Source organism: Balaenoptera musculus, chromosome 8 (assembly GCF_009873245.2).
Source record: "Balaenoptera musculus isolate JJ_BM4_2016_0621 chromosome 8, mBalMus1.pri.v3, whole genome shotgun sequence".
NCBI classification, from domain to species: Eukaryota; Metazoa; Chordata; class Mammalia; order Artiodactyla; family Balaenopteridae; genus Balaenoptera; species Balaenoptera musculus.
In genome coordinates, this window is record NC_045792.1 from 60,073,001 (window position 1) to 60,096,256 (window position 23,256).

General features: G+C 41.7%; 2 protein-coding genes across 3 annotated transcripts; both read left to right on the forward strand.

Annotated features, from left to right (window-relative positions):
- The first annotated feature begins 10,357 nt into the window (after window positions 1-10,357).
- On the forward strand, window positions 10,358-17,989 carry TRIM6 (tripartite motif containing 6). 2 transcript variants are annotated; one of them, XM_036861628.1, is made up of 7 exons: window positions 10,358-10,795; window positions 11,588-11,683; window positions 12,353-12,583; window positions 15,084-15,106; window positions 16,801-16,901; window positions 17,187-17,213; window positions 17,427-17,989. In XM_036861628.1, the coding sequence occupies exons 1-7, from the start codon at window positions 10,373-10,375 to the stop codon at window positions 17,987-17,989; spliced, it is 1,464 nt and encodes a 487-aa protein (XP_036717523.1). In that variant the 5' UTR covers window positions 10,358-10,372. The 2 variants fall into 2 exon arrangements, with proteins under 2 accessions (XP_036717523.1, XP_036717522.1); XM_036861627.1 differs by having other exon boundaries at window positions 10,373-10,795; window positions 12,359-12,583.
- A 1,979-nt stretch (window positions 17,990-19,968) lies between these two features.
- On the forward strand, window positions 19,969-21,534 carry LOC118899526 (olfactory receptor 52E5). Its single transcript, XM_036861303.1, is given in 3 exon segments — window positions 19,969-19,981; window positions 20,919-21,485; window positions 21,488-21,534. Coding segments are annotated over 3 exon segments (627 nt in total).
- The last annotated feature ends 1,722 nt before the right edge of the window (window positions 21,535-23,256 follow it).

Below are 23,256 nucleotides of genomic sequence, written 5' to 3' on the forward strand. Positions count from 1 at the left end.
TTGCCTTGGCTTTTTGCTCTGTTCCTTCAAGGAACTTTCCCTAGAAATAAGTTTCTTCAGTGTGCTCCCTTGAGTATCAGCTCACATTTCTTTTTTTTTTTTCTATTTCTTTTTTATTTTTATTTTTTTAAGATTATTTTATTAATTTTTATTGGAGTATAGTTGCTTTGCTCAGCTCATTTCTCTTCTTACTTGTATTCTGCATCTCTTAACTTACGTACTTTTTCTTCTTAATGTCCTTCATTGAGATGTGAGAGTAAGAGACCTGGTTGTACATCTAGAGTTACTTATCCTTAATCCCCACCTACACATTGTCACCAATCTCATGAAGAGAAAACCAATTATTAACAAATTAATTCTCTTCTATCTATACTCAGTAGCATCTAGTTAAGCAACTTTTCCTCCATACTAAAAGCAATAACTGGCCATTTACTCGTCCTGGATTTAGGCATTTTTTGTCAGCTCCAGACCTCTTCAACTTGCTCAGGGCTGCCAGGTGACCTTTTCTCACTTAACATTTAGACATTCAAAACATGTCATTCCTCATCTGCCCCCTACCATCTCTCTCTCTCTCTGTCTCACACACACACACACACACACACACACAAAACTCCTTAATGATGGTTTCCTGACAATGTCAAGACAATTCAATGGGGAAAGAATATGGTCCTGAGACAAAAGAATATCCACATGCCAAAGAATAAAATTGAAAGAATAAAATTGAACCTCTATCTCACACAGTAAAAATGAACTTAAAATAGATCCTAGATCTAAGTGTAAGAGCTAAATTATAAAACTTTTAGAAAAAAATATAGGAGTAAATCCTTATGACTTTGGATCAGGCAAGGCCTTCACAGATATGACATCAAAAGTACAAGTGACAAAAAGATTGGATTTCATCACAATTAAAAACTTGTTCCTCAAAGGATGCAATCAAGAAAATGAAAAGACAACCCTTAGAATGGGAGAAGATATGTTCAAATCACAGAATTCATAAAGGACTTGTATCTAGAATGTAGAAAGATCTCAGAAAAAAGACAAATAACGCAATTTAAAAAATGGATAAAGGATCCAAATAGACCTTTCTCAAAAAAGATATGCAAATGGATAGTAAAGTGTATGAAAAGATGATAAACACCATTAGTCCTTAGGCAAATGCAAATTAAAATAACGATGAGCTATCACTTCACACCCAGTAAGATGACTATAATAGAAAACACATATAATAACAAGTATTGGCAAAGATATGGAGACATTGGAACCCTTCTTATACTGCAGGTGGGAATGCAAAACAGTACAATCACTTTGGAAAATAGTCTGGAAGATCCTCAAAAAAGTAAATACGTGATCCAGCAATTCTATGCTTAGGTATACACCCAAGAGAAATAAAAAGCCTATGTTTAGAAAAAAACTTGTACAAGAAAATTCATAGCCACATTATTCACAATAGCCAAAAAGTAAAAACAATCCAAATGTCTAAAATACTGATGAATGGATAAACAAAATGTGGAAAATCCATGCAATGGAGTATTATCAGCTATCAAAGGAACAAAGTACTCATACAACATACAACATAGATGAACCCTGAAAATATTACGTTAGGTCCCCCAGCCCTCTGTCCTGACTTTTATCTGGACACCCTTGGAGGTCCAGGCCCTCCTCCCACAGCTCACCTTCCCAGACCAGGTCAGTTTCCTTGGGGCAGGAAGTTTAGCCTTCCTTTTCTTCTCAGAGTTGCTGTGCTATTGAAACCCTATAGTTATAGTTCCCAGGGCCTTATAAGCTTTGCGTGTATGCATAAGGACCTAAGGACAAACATGTACACTCTCTCAGTTATATAGATTAAAATCACAGATATAAACTTATATCTGTAATGTAATTTTAAATTGATAACTTTTAATGATCTTTTTGCAAAACATGCCATTATAATGCCAAGTGGTAATTTTTCCTTACTCATATAACTTTAGATGTTTTTTATTCAGACATTTTCATTGATATTTTAATATGGGGTACAGGTGTATTCTCAGTGTTATTAACACTGACATGAGGTCGGAAAGCTAAAGTGAAGACAATTTACAATGCCACCCCTGGCCTTCAGGTGTTCTCCAAGGCCTCAGAATTTTCAGCTCATCAGGTAAGCGGCACAGCTCTCTTGCCCCTGGACGGGGCCCTGGAGTGCAGGTCCTAACGCCGCGCTGGACAAATCAGCAGCATCTCCTCCCCCCTCGCCCCGCCCCTTTCCCCCTGCGCCTTTCTGCTTTGGTGGAAGCTGCGGCAGCTGTAAATCCTCGGCTCTGATCCAAGATACAGATTCCAGGTTGGTGAGCAAATCCGTTTTCTGGCCAGCCACCGCTGTCGCCACTAGTACTCAGAGGTTGACGCGCCCTACAGGTTGGTTGGGAGGTTCGCGGTTGGAGGCAGGGTGAGGGAGAACTCTGCAGTTTTGAGTTGACTCAAGTTCAGGAAGAGAGTACGGAAGAGGCACCTTTGGAGCTGGGAGTAGCCTGTGTAAAGATAGTGATAATGAAACCCTGATTCTGGAAGCTGAAGGATGTAGGGGAGGCAGCTCTGAAAGTTTTGATAGGGAATGATGGCAGACCCTGCGGCTGGTGTGGATCCAGAGGTCAGCAGCCCCTCCCCCCATCTCCAGCCTTTCTGCTCCAGGAAGTGAGCACCGTTTATCCTACCGTCCCCCCGACCCCACCCCGCCCCAGGAGGCCCTGACTCCTCCCAGAGGGAGCTGGGAGATGAGCCTTCCGCATTCAGTCTGTGCAAAGGCCGGGCTGGCCCGAGAGCCCTGCGTTTCACCTTAGGTAGCAGGGCCCTGCGCGGTTGAGTTCAAGAAAAAAGACCAAAGGAGTGAGCGCTCTCAGTTGCTCAGAATCTATGTAAAACTCCTTGGTTTGCTCAGAGGAGCTTTGACCACGTGGAGCCTTACATCTGGAGCCCCCGTGTGCCGGTCACCTGGAGATGTATGCCATCTGTGGCTGGGCCACTTACTGTCACTTGAAGTGACAGGGCGGTAAAAGAAATGGGGTCCCTTCCCTTTAGGAGCTCATGATACAGATAATTTATCTTTTCATCCTCACTGCGAATGAGCTCAGCGAGATCAGGAACAACATTTAATCTGTCAATCAGTGAAGACAGAGATGTGTGGTTAGGAGCGTGGGTGCTGCGAACAGAGTGCCTGGGTTCCAACTCTGCCTCTGACATAGACGCTGGCTGCGTACCCCGCACCTGTTGTTTGAGCTCTTTGAGCTTCAGTTTCTTCCGTCTATAAAATGGACAGAGTAATATTTATATTATAGAGTTTTGGTGAGGCTTAAGTAAGGCAGAAGTTTAAACACACAGGAGAGTGCCTGAAAAAATAATAAATACTCAAATTATTAAGTCATTATTATGGACAAACTCAATGCCTACCTTAAAAAATGCAAAATCAAAACAATTTTTGAAACAATAGAGTAGGGAATAAAATACATAAAAATGCACTATGATAAAGGAGACTATGACTCCTTCTGACATCTCAACAAGTTAAAATACAGCAGGGTTTAAACGATTAGGAATTACAAGTGGAATATCACAAATGCAGAAAAAAATGATTAGAATTTTATTATCTAACCTAAAAAAAGACACTCGGTTAATGGATTATCTAACACTCAGGGAGAAGAAAACCTGTGCAGGACAATATTTTAAGAATTTGGAAAGTTATTAAATCATTATAAGTTTTGAATGCATGAGGTAGTGATTTTTTGAAGTTTAAAAAAAATGTAAATTATGTTCCAAATCAAATATTTATCGAGTGCTTCCTGCAAAAGGGTAAAAAAAAATTATTTCCTCAGCACAATCTCAACTCATTTATGAGTGTAGTTGCCACGTGCTTAGATTTTTACCCTGTTTTCACTAGAACTCCCAGCTCGGGGGGCAGTCCCACCCATTTTATTTCTAACTTTCAGTCTGAGCCCCAGCCTGGACTAGTGTTATTCTGAAAGCCCTTTCAATATCTAATTGTGAGCTTTCATTCTAAACGATGCTTCAGATCTACATATCAGTCCATTCTTTGGCCTTCCCCACCCACCCTCCCCCTTTTCTATTTTGCACCCTAAATTGCATTTACCTGGGAAGAAGGCTCCTGTATTTAAGGCAATGCTTCTGAGGCCTTAATGTGCATACGAATTACCTGAGATCTTATTAAAGCGCAGATACTGAATTGGTCTCAGTGAGGCCTAGAGATTCTGCATAAAGAGCTCCACTGGATGCCACTGAGGCTAGTTAGCAGACCACAGGGCCTTTTTCTGGCATCTGCTTCTGATTTAACTGGCACTAGTGGTGAATTTGGCCTCTTTCATTTGCTAATTTGATCTTCAAGGTTCTTCCCCTTAAGGTCTGGTATCTGCACTCCTCACACAGCCAGACTTATCTTTCTGCCACCCACACTGCTCTTGAGATGTGGCCTTAGTCAGGGACTCTGTTGGCTTTTCTTGTGTCCTCTAGGCTGCCATCAGGAGTAGCTAGTGGTCAAGCCCCTGCTGGCATGTGGGCAGGGCTATGCAAACCCTCTCTAACTGAATGTTAGCTGACTCTGTTCCCCGCCTTCCTTTTCCCAGCCTTAACTTTATACTCTTTAACAAGAGACATCAACTCTTACATAATCTTTTCTGTTCAAGATTCTTTCTCTGCCTTGAATATCTCAAGCAGAGCATTAGATGGAAAAGTAATAGAGAAATATAATAGAGCCACATATATAATTTAAATTTTTCTATTGGCCTTATTAAAATGTTAGAAGAAACAGATGAAATTGATTTTAATATATTTAACTCCATGCTTCCAAAATATATTTGGAACATGTAATCAATGTAAAAAATCCATTAATGAAATGTTTTAGATTATTTTTTCTTACCAAATCTTTGAAATCCAGTGTGTGTTTTATACTTAAAACATCTCATTTCCAACTAGCCACATTTCAAGTGCTCAGTAGCCACCTGTGGCTACCATATTTGACAACACAGCTATTACTTGTGCTTAGAAGATCAAAAAACCAAGCCTCAGTTATTCTCATTGCATTTCTTCTATTTTGTTTTTGTTAGCTCTAATGAGTTATCATTTACATTTAATAAGTTAGCAATTTTAAGCATACAATTCCGTGAGTTTTGACTTGTATATAGCTGTCCAAACAGCACTATCATGATATATATAGGGGATTTCTCTCACCCCCCCAAATTTTTTTGTGTCCCTTTGCAATTCATCCCCTTCTCTCCCTGGGCCGTGGTATCCACTAATCTGATCTCAAATAGTAGTGTTTTGTCTTTTTTAGTATTTCGTATAAATGGAATCATACAGCAACTTATCCTTGCTGTCTAGCTTCTTTCACTTTGCATAGTGCTTTTGAGATTTATTTTGTTGTATATATCAGTACATCCATTTTCTTGGTTGGTAATATTCATTGAGATCATGTTTTCAGCTCACTCGATCCCCAGCAATGCCCTGTACTCACCCTGCTCATCTATGCTGTATCTCACAGACTGTTTTCTTAGTCTGGGACACTTTCTCAGGCCCTTTCTCCTGTAAGGGCTTCTTATTACTGGGAGGCAATTTGATATTTTTTATCCTACCACGCACTCAGGAGGGGGAAATTGGTGACAGTTACAGGACCTGTTACTAGACTCAATGGTCCGTCACTTGGGGTGCATAGCCAATGGACACACCAAGTACTTTTGATTAAAGTAGAAGCATTTCTTACTTGTGACCAGTAAGGAGACAGGGAGATAGCTCTCAAAGTACTGTCTTTCCGAATAGCTGGATCAGGGAAGTTTTATGTCTGGGGTGCATGCGTGTTCATTCAGGGGCAGGCATGATCTTCCATGTAGTACGGGTTTCTCTAGGTTGCCAAAAACTGCAAGCAAGCAGGTGCTTGGTTGTTTGCTTATACTGTGATAGCTTGTTGATTGGAATGCACTGTAACCTTTTTGAAACATCTGGTGTTTGGAACTTTATGCAACTTAATGGTTAGTTTCTGCAAAACAAAGCACACCTTCGTTTAACCCCATCCCTTCCCTACTGCTGCCTAGCTGACAGACCTTGTGTTCTTTAATTATGCCCACACTGACCACGCTGTACATCAGTGTACATCTGCCTTTGCAAGGGGGCCAAAGAAACACTATGGAATTATATCTGCTCTCAGTCACCCTGTGGCCCATCCTGTACACAAGGGTCACAGCTGGGATCAGGGGTAGTGAGCCTCCAACTAGGCAGTGCATTTGTCAGCTGGCTCTTCTTTGGTGGCCCAAACTAGACTCCAGCTAGGCAAACGGAGCATATGGCTTCCAATGAGTAATTCAATACTGGAATAGTAAAAATAAATAAATAAGTAATCTTAAATGTCTTTACAAAATTATGTGATTTAAGATTGACGTATATACACTAATATGTATAAAATAGATAACTAATAAGAACCTGCTGTATAAAAAGTAAATAAATAAAATAAAATTCAGAAAAAAATTATGTGATTTAAGACAACAGTAATATAATTTGATGACTGAAAACTTTCAAGAATGAGAATAAGATGTTTTTCAGTGGGGACATACATATTAATTCAGCCCAGACAAAAAATAAAGTTAGGGTTAGTTCCAGCATCTTTAGTTGTCTTGTCAGAGAAGCTACTAGCTTTCTTAACTGACCCTTATTTATGCCAGGCACACAGAAACTACTGGGTGAGGTCCAGCGTTCTCACATTGTCCTTAAATGCCATCTTATTAAATCTTGTTATGAATTGAGGTGGTGGATTTTTCTCCTAGGTCCAAAACAAGGAAGAAGATATGAAAGGGGGTGAGAAAGTGATGCCTTCATTCTTATACAGATATTTATATAGAGCTATTCATCCCCCAGACTCTGCTGTATCCCTATTTCTGGTAAAAATACTGAAGAGGCTCTTCTCCTCATGGTAAGAGGGCAGAGCACTGAAGGACTGAAGCACAATGACAGTATAAATGTAGTGACAACTAGTTTTTATTGAGACTTTTCTACACATTGGCTCAGATAATTTATCACAAGCGTGCTATAAGGGAGGATTTGTTATCGGCAATACACAAAACATTAAACCACATCTCAGATCAGGAATTACCCCAGTGTTCCAGAACTAGAGACAGATAAATTCAGGATTCAGACCTGTGTCTGTGTTACTCCAGTGTCAGGTGCCTTCTCTTCTCACCTCACCCTGCCAGGGCAAGGGAAGCAGCCTGAGTCCTGGGGATGTGCCACCAGGAATGAAGCAGAACAGGGCTGGAGAAGGAGCCTACACATAGCTTAGGAAGAGCTGTAGGATGCCTTCAAATGCTAGGAAGAAGGGGACGATCATGCTGAATCAGTGCAGCCCAAAAAATGAGACGAGCACCAGTCAGGAGGTGGGTAGAAAGAAACTGAGCCACTTTGTGACCTGAGCATGCTTGCAGGTGGTGTTGGGGGCATAAAGGAAACATTCTCTTCCTTTAAGGACCAGACAACAACCTGAGGTTTGAATTTGCATAAAACTAGATTATAACCTTTACTTTGTCACTTATTCATTCTGAGACCTTTGGTAATTGAATACCTTTTTAAGAAGTTCACTTTTCACATTTGTAAAATAGGTGTTATTAAACGTATCTGATAGAGTTATTGTGGGATTGGGTTATATCAATATACTACCTGTAAAGAGTTCAGCCATTACCTCACATAAAAAGCGATCAGAAGATGGTCTCTGATTATTTTCTACCTTCCACTGTTCCTTGAAACAAATACCTGCATGCCTATATACTTGCTTGCATTAATGATGATTGTCTTTGCTATGTGTTCAAAAATGGATGTGTTTCTTGCTCGAAGTCTGAATGGTACACCTCCTCGTAGAGTATATTTCATTCACCGTTATCTCACCATACCAACTATAGCACTGTGCTTGTCTCTTAGATCCTCTCCCACAGCATGCCTTGTGTAAAAGCTGTGGGGTTGGGACAGCTCTGAACCAGAAGTCACAAGATAGCCTCTCCCTCTTATTTTCCTCTGATACAATTTTTTTAAAATTGAGATATAGTTCACAGACCATAAAATGCATCCTTTAAAGGTATACAATTCATTTTTTGGGAAAAATCACAAAGTTTTTCAACTAGCACCACTATCTAATTCCAGAATATTTTCATCACCCCCAAAAGAGACCCCAGACTCATTAGCAGTTATTTCCCTTTCCCTCTCCCACCAACTCTTGACAACCTACTTTCCATGTCTATAGGTTTGCCTACTCTAGATATTTCCTGTAAATGGAATTATACAGTGTGTAATCTTTTGTATCTGACTTCACTCACTTAGCATAATGTTTTCAAGGCTCAATCTTGTTATAACATGTATTGATACTTCATTCCTCTTTTTCCTCCATTTTTATACTTTTCTCCTATTAGCGATTCTGAAATGCTTTCCCCAAATGCTATAAGACCTCTTTGTCCCAACCATTCCACCTGCATACCTCTGCCTCAGATCTTTTTTCTGTGAACTCTCTCTGGAACATATGTGGCCTCGACTCTCCCACCTGTCCCCTCTCTCCCCCTGACACGGGCACCTTAAGACTCCTATCAGAGTTTTGGACAGGCCTGGTGAAATCTCTTCTCCCAAAGCACCAGGTCTGTGCCTGACTTTGACCACCTTCACCACTGTCTTTGGTTAAAGTTATGAGGTTTGAGGACAGAGCTTTGAACTAGGACTCTGGACATGATAGGTTTTGCCAACTCTACGTTTATTTATTGATTTTTTTCTGGTTTAAACTAGTTTAATGAAACAATAATGTCAAGAAACATTTATTGAGCATATACTATATTCGGAGGATTGTCCTGGGTCCTCCAGGAGATACAGTGATAACAGATACATAGTCCAGATACATAGTTCTCAGGGGCTCTCAATCCGAGGGTAGATACACATGAAAGCATCTAACCATAATACCAGACAGAATGAATCAGGGGCGGTAGCTGAGGGACAACTAGTAGACATAGTAAACATCCATTGTTTCACCTGCCCACTGTGCCTTCTCTTCTCACAAGTCTCTTGGTTTTCTTTGGGCCACCCCTTTCACTCTCAGTTCACAGGAGAGCTGATTCAACCTCCATGTCCAGGTTTCTTTACCTGTAAAATGGGTATACTGACCCTACCTCGAAGCATAATTTTTTTTTGAATTTTTGAATTTTATTTTATTTATTTTTTTATACAGCAGGTTCTTATTAGAACACATCTATGATTTTATAAGATGTGTGATTTTATAAAGTCACTTACTGTCTCTATTTCTTTATCAAGAGGCTAAAAATACTCATTTATTCAGAGTTTTCCTATGAGAGATAAAGAAAACAGGGGAATATGATTTCTAAATCAAAACTGGTTATACAAGTGTTAATTGTAAAGATATAACATCAGCTTATTGTGGTCATTTTTGTTTCTTTGGGTCTTTTTGGGAAGGTGACCATGAGAGATGAAAGGGCTCTGTAAAGAGCTGTTAGAAGGTAGACGTGTCGTCACAATAAATGATACTTTTGATCTTGGAGATTAGATCCTGGAGAGCAATGCCAGCGCCATGTGAAAGAGAGGTGAAGGAGCTCATGAGAAAGGTCTTATCATCTATGGAGGGATGAGGAGGTTCTAGAGTTTTCTTCATCAAAAGTTGAGGACCTGTGTGTTGGACACTGAGCTAGTTCAATAATGAACAAAAGCAGTCTCTGATCCCATGGAGCTTATGTTCCAGTGGGAGGATTCAGACAATTAAAGATCCATATTAGGTGGTGATAAGAAGGAAAATCAAGCAGGTAAGTATATTGAGAGTGATGGTGTGGGTGGCCATGCCTTAGCTAGGCTTGACAGGGCAAACTCTTCTGATAAAACATGTAAGGAGAGAGTTGAATGAAGTCAGAGAGTCATGCACATACCAGGGTGAAGGGGCTTCCTTGCAGCAGGAACAGCAAGTGCAAGAATCCTGAGGCAGCAGCATGTTCTGGTGCTTTGAACATTGAGGATGTGTTTTGGTGGGCTGAGAAAAGGTTAAATAAACAGTGGGCTACCCAAGGCCACTTCTCTCCAGCACATCATTGTCCCTTCATCCAGTAGGAGTAAAAGGAAACCGTGATCATTGCTCTAATGAGAGTGCAAATTGCTGTCTAATGTGAGCAGGGGCAAAGAACATGTTTGAAGTTAGAATGAGAAGCTCTTGTTACCCCAGGTGCTTGACCTGTTTATCCAGAACAGTCAGCCTGCCTTTGTCTGCCTCATTTCTTACCCTGAACCCTTTCTTTTTGGCCATCTACCCAGGATTCTATACACAAGAAACACCTTAGAAGTCAGGGCTGGGCAGGCAGGAGCCAGGAGAGTGGCTACAATGACTTCAGCAGTCCTGGTGGACATCCAGGATGAAGTGACCTGCCCCATCTGCCTGGAGCTCCTGACAGAACCCCTGAGCATAGACTGTGGACACAGCTTCTGCCAAGCCTGCATCACGGGGAGTAGCAAGGAGTTGGGTATTGGCCAAGAAGAAGAGAGCAGCTGTCCTGTGTGCCAGACCAGCTACCAGCCTGGGAACCTGCGGCCCAATCGGCACCTGGCCAACATAGCGGAGAGGCTCAGGGAGGTGGTATTGGGCTTGGGGAAGCAGCTGAAGGTGATTCTTTGTGCGCACCATGGAGAGAAACTCCAGCTCTTCTGTAAGGAGGATGGGAAGCTCATTTGCTGGCTGTGCGAGAGGTCCCAGGAGCACCGTGGTCACCACACGTTCCTCATGGAGGAGGTTGCCCAGGAGTACCAGGTGGGAGCCCAGGTGGAGGGAAGGCAGGTGGGAACAGACTCTTTGGTAGATTATTAACTTTTCTTTATGCTCTAATCTAATTTCTTTGTAGTCTGCCTTTTTTTTTTTTTTTTTTTAATTTATGGCTGTATTGGGTCCTCGTTTCTGTGCGAGGGCTTTCTCTAGTTGCGGCAAGTGGGGGCCACTCTTCATCGCGGTGCGCGGGCCTCTCACTATCGCGGTCTCTCTTGTTGCGAAGCAGAGGCTCCAGACGCGCAGGCTCAGCAATTGTGGCTCACGGGCCTAGTTGCTCCGCGGCATGTGGGATCTTCCCAGACCAGGGCTCGAATCCGTGTCCCCTGCATTGGCAGGCAGATTCTCAACCATGCGCCACCAGGGAAGCCCGAGTCCGCCTATGTATGTAGAGGATGAACCTAGAAAAAGCCCCTCTGGCCAAGAGCAGAGACTTTAGCTCTTTCTCGCTGCTCATGATTGGCTCTGCATGAGTAGAGGACGCTGCTCAGGACCAGTAGGGCGCGGGGCAGGTTGAGTTCAGGGCATATGTTGGCAGTGAGAGTAAAGGACTTAAAGTGGTTCATGGTCAACTTCTTTCCCCTGGAGAAAAGAGAATCAGCCTATTCCCAGTGGTTTCTATCCCCTGTTTATAAAAGATAACTTTGACCTTCTCAGTGTTCCATTCCAGGACAGGCATCTCCTGAGGTCAGCGTAATAATCTCTCCCCCGTTCATTCCATGTCTCCGCACTGAAACGATTTGACACTTGATCCTGCTTGACTTGATGTGTTTCTTCCAGGAGAAGTTCCAGGAGTCTCTGAAGAAGCTGAGGCAAGAGCAGCAGGAAGCTGAGAAACTAACAGCTGTTATCAGAGAGAAGAGGGCATCCTGGAAGGTAAGAGAGATTCCTCTGAAGGTGTCCTGGGACGGCGATCAGGGCAGGGCATGGGAGCCGAGGGCAAAGGGGACCTAGTTCTGTCTGTTCCCTGATGTAGCTAGAAGAGCTTCCCTTTGCCTCGTCCTTCACTGCAACCCTTCCAAACAAGGGCATTGTTCTTGCTGCAGAGCCAGGGAGAGAGAAGGGGAAGTTAGAAAATGAACATATCAAAGGGAATCTAGGTTTTTGAAGACAATCATGGGAGAGGAACCATGGCATTGGCAGCCCTTAATTCCTGATTCTGGACTTTGTTCTATAGTTTCGAGCTCTGAACGTTGGAAAAATAGGTCAGGCACAGGCCGATCTCAATATTGAAAACTGGAAGGGGAGGCTGATGGTGAGTCCTGAGAGGCCAGAGAGGCTGCTTGGAATCTAAATCTCACCTAGGAGTCAAAGTCTCTATCTCAGAAGCCTAGATAAGACAGCCTGGGGCCAATGGTCTGGGAAGAGCTGAAGGGAGAATAGGAGAAAAGGGCAGGTTCTGCAGGACTTACTCCCTCATTTGCTCATTCCCCTCCCAGTGAGACCCACCAGGAAAGCAGTGCAGAGCCTGCCTCCCCAACCCCTTATACAGGAGACCATCAGCTCTGCAGACTAGCAGCCTCTTTCTCTTCCATGTTCCTGAAGAGTCAGATGGAACCTGAGAGACACAGGATCCAGAAGCAGTTTGATCAGTTGAGGAGCATCCTGGACAGAGAGGAGAAGCGGCAGCTGAAGAAGCTGGAGGAGGAGGAGAGGAAGGGGCTGAACATCATAGCAGAAGCCGAGGGTGAGCTGATGCAGCAGAGCCAGTCCCTGAGAGAGCTCATCTCAGACCTGGAGCGCCGGTGTCAGGGGTCAACAACGGAGCTGCTGCAGGTAGGAATCGCCAAGGAGCCCGAGGTCTGACAGTCAAGGCAAAGAGAGACTAACTTTCCTTCCCTTCTGAGGTGGGACTCCTTACCTTGGTGGGGGAAAGAAAAAAATTTCCTTTGACCCTGTAGTGCCTCTTCCCTATTAAACAGTTCAAAGTTCATGGATAAAGCATAGGATAATTAAAAGTACAAATGCTAAAGGAATGTCTCATTTTTATTTCTTATGTATAAAGGATAGTCCAAAAGTTCATTTGATACAATGTAAAAGATCGAGTGATGTTTTACTGCAGCATTTCTCAATCTTGGTACTATTGACCTTTTGGGCTAGAAAATTCTTTGCTGTGAGGGGCTGCCCCGTGCATTGTAGGATGTTTAGCAGCACCCCTGGCCTCTACCCTCTAGATGCCAGCAGCATCCCACTAGCTGTGACAACAGAAAAACCCTCCAGACATTGCCAAGTGACCCTGGGGAGAACTTATCCTCCCTCCCCCTGTTGAGAATCACTGGCCATTAGGTACCTGTTGTCTCTGATGCCGTGTTGGGATTGGTCAGGTTCTTTTCACTCAGCTTAGTCACAGGCAAACACATACCAAACTCAAGTACTTAGAGATTTTTTATGTAATTACCAGCCCTTCTTTGCTTCACTTTCCTCTCTAGGGCAGAATCATTGAACATGTAATAGAAGTTTGAACAGGACTTTTGAGGCACAAACAATGAGCTCTGGTCTGTGTGTGTATGTGGATTGGGAGGGTGCAAGCTGTCAAATCCAAAGAGATTTGATGGAGAGATTTGAACTGAGGTTGAAATCTGAGCAGCTGTTGGCTTCATAGAGTGAATAGTGTGACTATTAAGTTGAAACAGGATGTACCTTGTGACATTCTGGAACCTTCAGGCTCTTCCTTATTTTCTGTTTGCTTTCTTGCTTTCCTCTTGCTCCCTTTCCTGGTGGAATAATAATTTCTTTACTTATACTTGGGCCCTAGTATTGGGGTCATGGGGTAGTGATTTTCCACCTGTTGGAGCTTTTCCTCATTCACTGCTTCTGGTTTCACATCTTCAGTTTATTCTTCTTGCTTTTTTCTTCATCTTTGATGTTGGGTTGCCCTAATGCTTGCTCCTTCCCCCACTTGTTCTAGCCCCTTTACAAGTCTCTTCAAACTGGAAAAATTGCTTCATAGGTGCAAATGGATCATCAATTTATATAATACCTAGTCCAGGCACCTGTCTAGACTCTTCTACCCACTAGTTAGTATGACTGCCCAATGGTCATTTTAACTAGAGTGTTATCTCACAGTCAATTTTTCCAGAACTTGCCCATCACAGACACTTCCTCCTTCTCTTTTTCATATCTGTTTGACATTGTTACCATTAAGATTTGACAGCTGGATGCAAGCCTGCAGCTTTCAAGTTTCAAAATGTGAACCCTGAGAATAAACCTAAGAGGAAGAGGCATGAAATGTCACCCTGATTTGATCATTTGAGTTCCTTATTACAAGTAGGCCTTAAGATTGCTACAATCCTGGATCCACCTCTACCACTTTACATATGCAAGCCAGTTTGAGTTGTGTTTTTGTCAAATACAACCAAAAATAGCTCCAATACCATGAAAATAGTTATTCCTGTGTTACATAGATCAAACCATTGGCCTTTTCTTCTGCTGCATTGAGGTGTATAGAGCAGAAGTTAGGAAGACCAATTCGGAGGCCATGAGATAATTCTACTCAATTGAGGCGGGCAGTGGCAGTGATGATGGTAAAGAACAGTAAGGGTGTGAAATGCACTGGCTTGGTCTAAGATGGGATGGCAGGTAGTTCTTAGGACAGTACTTTGTCTACATTTGGTGACTGGATGGTGGGATCATTGAGGAAGATGGAAGATAACAGAAGAGACCTCATGGTTGCAGGAAAGGGAAGTTTTCTTTCAGATATCTTGAATTTGTGGTGCCCATGGCTTATGTGCTGGGGTATGTAAAAGAGATGTAAGCAGAAGTACAGATTTAGGAATCATCAACACATGTGTGTGTTGAAATCAAGAAAAATACGCAAAGTCAGCAAAGGTAGCATAGAGGGTTAGGGGAGGTGGAATTTGAGAAACAACCACATTTATGGCCCTTGTGTCCTCAGCAACCAGAATGTGAGCATCTCGAGGACAGAAATTAGGACTTAGTCATATGAGAGCATCTAGAAGCAGGCACAGTGCCTGGCAAATAAAAGATGAGGTACATATATAACACCACACACACACACACACACACACACGCACACACACTCTGTTGTAAAAAATAAAGGTACTAATGAATGAAGTGAATCATTTCCTGACATCCCTACATAGGGTCTCAGGGAGAGTCTGCTTTGAGTTCTTATCTCTACTTTGTGGCCTCCATATTGGATCATCTCTAGCTCTATCATCATGGGGTGGTGGGAATGGGATGAGGGACATGGATGAGGCTGTAGTAGAGGACAAGGCCTATTACCCTTGACTTAACCTGTCTCTTTCTTTCCTAGGATGTGAGTGATGTCGCAAAAAGGTATGTGTAGAACATGACGTGGTTCCCTTGGGTTGACAAAAGATTCCTGTACCCATAGAGTTATCTTGTGGTCAGTGGGAAAGGAAAACAAAAATCACAAAGCAGGGAAGATTTAGGACTGTGGTGTCTTGAGTTGCTTTTCATGAGAATTTGGGGTCCCCCAAAGTAAAGGGAATGACTTGGTTTCTATGGTAGGAGAATTTGAGCGGCAGAAGGTCACAAATTGGGACAGTAGTGTTCTTAAGAATCAAGGATAACCGTATCACTGACTCCCCACGTACCTCGTGAGGGAACTCCTTTCCCACAAACCTCTGTACCTGCTTTCCAGTCTTGATTCTAGTAGTTCATAGCTACCTCAAAATACACAGGGATTTTCTTTGCCCACATACTTTATCAGAGGGAAATTTCCCATTTGCTTTTTTTTCCAAGGTCCAGAAATCAGCTCTTGGGACAGCTGCTTAAATTTCCCTTTCCCCCTTGGCTTTGGAACAGGCCATGCCTTGCTACCTAGTTCTCCTCAGACTTCCATTTTTCTCAATTCCAGTAAAAACATAGACCTGAGGTCTTGAAAAGAGTGGCTTTGGCCCTGGAACAAAAACATGTTCTCTTCTCTATCACCTACTCTAGAATTTCATTCATCAAGGTGACCCCTAAAGTAGCCCACGTATCTGGTACCTTGAAGCGCCTCACGAACACATGACCTATGGAGCCTCTTGTCCCTTCAGAAGTCTTTATTCTCAGTTTGGAGGTGAGGACGTTTCCTTTCTCCGACTGGCGTAACGTTCCCAGAGACCGAGAATCCTAAGAGGCTGTTCTGAAGGTCTTTCTCCCTAGGCCTCTGCAAGACCTTGAGATCTAAATCACAGACTCTTCTAAGGGAGCCCTTCACCTGATACTCTGAAAGCCCTAGCAGCAGGTCCTGATGTCCTGCCTGTCAACACAGATACCTGTAGACCCTCTAAGAGGGCGCTGACATTTTAAGTATTTTGTAACTTTTTTAGAGGTAGCAAAGGATTTCCCAGCCATTATTTTATTTAATATTATACAGTCTCTAGGATGCAGAGAAAGAAGGGAAAATTATTGTATTTTACAAAACAACAACAAACCAAACAAAGAAACAAAAATGAGGCTTTGAGGGATAAATCCTATTAACTTTTTTTTAAATTGATGTATATATAGTTGATTTGCAAGAGTTTATTAGTTTCAGGTGTACAACATAGTGATTCAATACTTTTATAGATTATACTCCATTTAAAGTTATTATAAAATATTGGCTATATTCCTTGTTCTGTACAAAAGATATATTCACCCCAGTATTCATCGCAGCACTATTTATGATAGCCAGGATGTGGAAGTGACCTAAGTGTCCCTCAACAGATGAACAGATAAAGAAGATGTGGCATATATATATATATATATATATATATATATATATATATACAGAGAGAGAGAGAGATACTACACGGCCAATAAAAATAGAATGAAAATCTTATCAGTATGTACACAGATGGTGAGAAGCTAGTTTTTAGTCCAGTTCTTCTGGCTCCTATGCCAGAGGTCTTTGCAGAATGATGCTAATTTTCTTCAAGAAAGAGTGTTGAAGTTCACCAGTGGCCCTGGGAGATGAAGGAGACAGGTGTTAGAGACACCCAAGGTTAGCAGTGTTGAAGATTCATAGTGTCTGTTCTCTCTAGGAGTGAGTTCTGGACCCTGAAGAAGCCAGAAGCTCTCCCCACCAAGCTGCAGAGTATGTTTCGAGCCCCAGATCTGAAAAAGATGCTGCGAGTGTTTAGAGGTGAGGAGTTTCAGGGAACAGCGTTTGGATGAGGGATCATGGTAGTATAGGAAATAAAAAGAATGAAGGGTATGGTTGGTATTTGGGAATAGTGTCAGAGAGAGAGATCAGAGAGGGAGGGACACAATGTGCTGAAGAAGATGCAGGTCATACTGAAGGGGGAATGAAATGGCCAGTTCACATCCTTATAGAATACCCTGCCACACCTCTCAGCCAGGTAAGGGAGAGACAGCAGACCTGAGACTGATGGTTCTATATAATGTGATTGACTCTTTATCATTACAGAGCTGACAGACGTCCAGAGCTACTGGGGTGAGTAGAAACTGTGGCCTCTTTGAGCTGACATGTTCTTATCCTTGCCAGACATACCCACACACACTCTCAGGTATGAGGTATTGCTGTTTCCCCCCAGCCCCCCACCACCTGCTCCAATTCCTCCCACCCATATCCTGCGCTTCCTCTTCTCAGAGTCATAAGACCCACATACTCATTCTCATCTGCTGATGCTGTACCTTTCTCCCACAGTGGACGTGACTCTGAATCCACACACGGCTAATTTAAATCTTGTCCTGTCCAAGAACCGGAGGCAGGTGAGATTTGTGGGCGCTCAGCTGTCTGGGTCTCATCTGGAAGAGCATTATGGCTGTGGTGTCCTGGGCTCTCGGCACTTCTCCTCAGGAAAGCATTACTGGGAGGTGGACGTGGCCAAGAAGACTGACTGGATCCTGGGGGTGTGCAGTGATTCAATGGGACCTACGTTATCTTTCAACCAGTTTGCGAACAATCGGAACGTTTACTCCCGATACCAGCCTCAAAGTGGATACTGGGTGATTGGGTTACATCATAAGCACGAATACAGAGCCTACGAGGAATCGTCCACCTCCTTGCTCCTCTCCATGATGGTGCCCCCTCGCCGAATTGGGGTGTTCTTAGACTATGAGGCCGGCACAGTCTCCTTTTACAATGTCACCAACCACGGCTTCCCCATCTACACCTTCTCTAAGTATTACTTTCCTACCACCCTTTGTCCGTATTTTAATCCTTGCAACTGTGCAGTCCCGATGACCCTGCGTCGCCCAAGCTCTTGAACTTCCTGCTGTTCCCACCATCTGAGCCGTACCCTCTACTCCAAGGCTCTTCTGCATCTCAGTTTCTCCTTTCTTACCTCCGATTTTCCTGTGTTCTCGCTCCTTTCCTGTTGAACATTTACTCAGTGCTAGAGTTGAGTGACCCGGTGGTGACTGAACATCCTTGACAGATTAATTACAGATCTTGAGATGGGTGAGGGGTAGCTGTCAACATTTTTCCATTTTTTTTTTTTTTAAAGAAAGAATTGGAAAATTTTACTCGAGCCAAATTTGAGGATTATAACCTGGGAAGAGCATCTCAGAAAGCTCAGAACTGTTCCCTCAACATTTTACCATTAAGCATGGTATTTGGTGGAGATTTTTCTTTGTTGATGTATGGAATCAAATTTAGGAAATTCTCTTTTATTAATTTGATGTCAGTTTTTGTACTGAGTGGAAAGTTGAATTTCAACATATATGATCGCTGTAATTATTAAGATAACCACACGTCATTTTTATTCTGTTCTTGGAATACATTGATTTATTTCCATTTTTAAATCTAACACAGATTTCTGGAATAAACCACTATTATTCTTCATATGCAATACTGGATTTGTTTTTGCTTATACGTTGTTTAGGTTTTGTTTTTATCTCTGTTTATGAAAGAAATTGACCTGTAATTTTACATTCTTGTAACATCGTTGTCAGGTTTTGTAAAATGCAATACGTGGGCAAAGAAATTGCTGTTTTTTTATGTAAGTATATATAGGATTGAGTGCTAAAATCCATTATAATGTTAATTTGGGTGGCTTTAAATTCAATTTTAAAAAAAGATTCTAACTTCAATTTTTACTACAAACTTCATGGATCTTAAAAATCTAAGGTAGTGATTGAAAAAAATTAAACACACTGAAGTAAAAACAGGGGAGAAGAGGAAAATGATCAACCCAATACAGATTTTTCTGTCAGAATGGGAGGAAAATGTAAAAAGAAAATAATCAATATGAAGCACTTTTAGGAAGAGAATGATTTCTTCTAGCTTCTCCATACCTCCTTCTCTTTACGATCAAACATGAACAGCTTGTGCGTGAGCGCTTTGCCTTTGGGAGAGGGATGCTATATGCTTTTTGAGCTAACTGTAAAAGAAATTATGATGAGGGGGCTGTAAGGATGGAATGAATATCAAGGAGTTGAATATCAAGATCTGGCTGTCCACTATGATAGCCAAGGGGCTCCGGTGGCTGTTGAACACGTCAGACATGCCTAGTCTGAATTGAGATGTGCCGTACATATAAAATACACACCAAATTTTGAAGAATTAGTTCAAAATATAATGTAAAATATCTTATTAATAATTTTCATATTATAGATTGCAGTGATGATACCTTGATATATTGGATTAACTAAAATATATATTTACCTGTTGCATTTGACTTTTTTGATGTAGATACTAGAAATTTAAAATTTAAATTTAAAATTTAAAATTACGTATGTGGCTCGCATTACATTTCTATTGGACAGTTCTTCCTGTAATGCAGTTTTTATCCCCAAGGGGGCCCTAGTGTAAGGCAGATGTGTTTATTTCTTCAGGGACTCGTGACCCCTCCGAGGCATATTTATAGCAGAAGGTAGTGGCAGAGAGAATTGGATCTCAACCTACCTAGAAATTTACAATTTGGAAGATTGTAGGAAGGGTTCATAGCCAGAGAATATGCCATACTGCCTAGTCTGGTCCCTGTTTTTGGCCCTCGGTCGGTTGGACACTTGACATTCCTTCATGGTTTGAGTTCATCCTTGGGGCTCAGCTCTGGTGTCTGTGGTGAGATTAAGTAAAGGATATAGTAAAAGCCCAGTACTGGTTTGGTCTAGGATAGGGTTTCATTTGGGAGATTAGAGGCCAGATGCATACTCTTCACCTTGATTTGCATTTCAATTGGGAGAAATATGAAAGGAGATAGAACAGGCAAACCCGGGTTCATGCAGCTGGTGGATTTGGGGGGATGAGAGATGATGGTAAAAGAGAATCTGTCTGAGTAATTGCTCCCTTCCCACTTATTTTCTCATATAATAAATCCCAGGCAAAAGCAGTTAGCCCAGCTGTCCCCTATCTGTGGAAGTGTCCAGTGAATGACCTTAGATAATAGGAAAGCCAAAGTACCTGCTAGTATTCTGTAGGTGGTATCTGGGGAAGGTTGTTCAATCGTAGATTTGACGAGAATTATTAGGATCCTTGGAATGAGTTTGCAGCCCTGACTGTCTCCTGAGGGATTAGGGGATCTGGGCAGAGGCCTATTGGCGTTGACACTTTTGGTGTGATGCAGTTGGCTAAACTGCTATGAAAAAATAAATTCAAAAACATAATGCATCAAATATTAAAGAAATTTATTTTTTCATATAAAAATCTATGATGAGTGTAACTAGTGGGTGAGTGGCACTGTTCCATGTGAGATTCAGGGACCAAACTTTCTTCCATCTGTGGCTCTGCCATCCCCTAGGACAGTACTGTTCTCAGCATCAAGCCAGCAGAAGGGTAAAGAAAACTGGAGGCAATTTACTTCTTAAATCCTTAGTTCATATATGGGATTCATAATTTCTGCTCACTTTCTGTTGCTGAGAATAGCCATGAGGTCACATCTAACTGCAAGGAAGACTGTAAAAATGTCTTCCATACACAGTCATGTACAATCAAATTTCAAAGGAAGGAAAACGCAAATTTTGGTGGAGATCTAGTGTCTATTACATAGATTCCAGGAGTACCTAGAACCTTAAAGAACTCCTTTTATCACAGAAGACCCACTTTTTTTTTTCTGGGGCTATGTTTATTCTATCCTGTAGCCTAAATTCATAAAGAGTAGTACTGTCACCAGGCAAGTGGTATAGTTATCCTAACATTTCCCAACAAGTCTGTGCTTGCTAGAGCTGGCATTTTACATTTGACTCTAACTTAAAGGGAATTTTGCCATCTGCGACCTCCTGAGATACAGCACGATCCTCACCAATAAGATGACAGCCGTCCCGGGCATAGCCATCATAGTCCGGACTTTGGTGTCTGTGACTCCTTTTAGAGCCCTTATCCTGAGCCTTCCTTTCTGTGATGTCCAGATCATACCCCACACCTATGGTGAACCCCTGGGTTTGGCAAAGTTGGCTTGTGCCAGTATTAAGGTCACTGTTATCTATGGCTTGATTGCTTTTTCCATGGGATATATTGACCTTTCTGTGATTGGATTTTCCTACGTCCAAATCCTCAGAGCAGTCTTCTACCTCCCGTCCTCGGATGCTCACCTCAAGGCACTCAGGACATGTGGCTCCCATGTCTGCTTAATGTTGGCCTTCTACCTGCCAGCACTCTTCTCCTTCATGTCACACTGCTTTGGCCACAACATCCCTCATTATATCCACATACTTCTGGCCAATCTATATGTGGTTTTTCCCCCTGCCCTTAACCCTGTAATCTATGGGGTCAGGACAAAGCAGATAAGAGAGCGGGCACTTAGGATGCTTAACCCTAAAAGCTATTGATATTTAACCCCAAGAGGATCTTCCACGATCATTCAGTGGAATGATAAGATCAAAACAGAAGTAAACACTGGAATATTTTTGCTAAAATCCTCTACGTGTAATCCTCTACTACATTTTCCTCATTAGTCATAACGTACACCACATTAGAAGGCAGAGCTCAAAGATTCCAAAATAATCACTCTATTTTTTGCCACAGGAAAAGTACAACAAAAAATTCTCACATTTAAACCCCACTGATACTACAAAATTCCTAAGGTGAGAAAAAGGTTTGAAAAAGTGCCCCCAGTAACTAACTACCTTAAATACTTTTCTTTCTCATGGGGATTCTCTTCATTCACATGTCAGAAGCTGAAGTTCATGACTATAAAAATGATGAATTTCATGAAAACCAAGCAGGATATAGTGGGAAGAGAAATGCACAATGAGTCATGAGATACAGGTTTAAATTCAGGCTCTGGCCTTGACTGGAAGATGTACGTGAGAATGTCACTTAGAGCTCTTTGAGCTTCGGTATCCTTACCAATAAAATAACTCAAAAAAAAAAAAAAACTGTTGTGAAAATCTTTGCAGCTTCTGGAACGTAGAAAGGTTTGACAACAAATAAACACATGTATTTCTAGTGTGGTTGTTACTTCTGGTGCATGTAGATTTAACTTACTAAATCCAATCCTACTCTACAGTCACTGGTATGAAGTGAGGTCTCCAGCTCCAGATGACCCCATTGCTTGGGGGTCTTTAGGGACTCAGTCCTTACCTTGGTCAGAGCATTTCATTTAGAAAACTATAAAGCCTGAAGAGTTAAGAGGGCTTTCTCTGGGCTAGAGGACTCAGTGAAACCTCATGCCCTGCGGTTCTGGTTAGGGTGAGCTTCAGGGCAGAATGAAATAGAATGACTGCTGACTTAATATAAAGTCACTCTCATTTGAGTATGGAAGCTAGATAGGATAATTGATTTCTTTGGGTATTCTAGGAGCTGCAAAAACATGAAGTTGGCTTCTAATTGGAAATGGGACCCTGGCTGAAATTTAAGGTAGAATGAGCAAGGAATATACAGAGAATAGGGCTAAAGTAATAGTAATGTAAACTAAGAGAGGAAGTGAACTGAAAAAAATGATACTTTGTATAAATTTATAAAGAAAAATGACCGAATGATCAGTTTCTAAATAGAAATTACAATATTGACACAAACAAGATTTAGAAAAAAACTAAACATATCAAAATATGAAGGAAGATGACAAAAAAAGTCATTGCAGATTTTCTTCCAAGTAAGATGGTAGACCATGATAACTTTTCGTATGTTTCTTATACTATATTAACTGTTTTGCAATATTAAAAAATTTGCAAAGCTTTGAAAATTATTTAGAAAATTAACATTATCCTGATGACAAAATCAGAAAATAGAGAAAATACAGATTCTCTAAATCAATGCAAATGGCAACACAATTATGAGAAGTTTGACTCAAAGTGGGTATACACAGGGATAGATACTACCAATTTGTTGTAGGGATTTGTAAAAGATGTAGGGACCGATACAGCAGTTGTCATTCCTCACAATAACTAGCACAATTTTGGCACATGAAGCGGCTCAGTAAACATTCCTTTACTTATGATATTGGAGTGCCTAAGTGTAGAGTTGACAAATAGTGTCTACAATGGATCTCTAGTTCCATAGAAGTCAAGCCCTAACTATAAGTAGCAGACAAGCTACATACTTAAGGGTGGCTCTCTGCTCTGGTTCTAAGGAGAGAGGTTAAAGAGGACCACAA

What these genes read in the sequence shown, in the direction of transcription:
- TRIM6 (XM_036861628.1), top strand. Translation starts at nt 10,373, where the DNA reads ATGACTTCAGCAGTCCTGGTGGACATCCAGGATGAAGTGACCTGCCCC. An exon ending in AGAAGAGGGCATCCTGGAAG is followed by an intron (nt 11,684 to 12,352) that starts GTAAGAGAGATT and finishes ATGTTCCTGAAG; the next exon opens with AGTCAGATGGAACCTGAGAG. An exon ending in GATGCTGCGAGTGTTTAGAG is followed by an intron (nt 16,902 to 17,186) that starts GTGAGGAGTTTC and finishes TTATCATTACAG; the next exon opens with AGCTGACAGACGTCCAGAGC.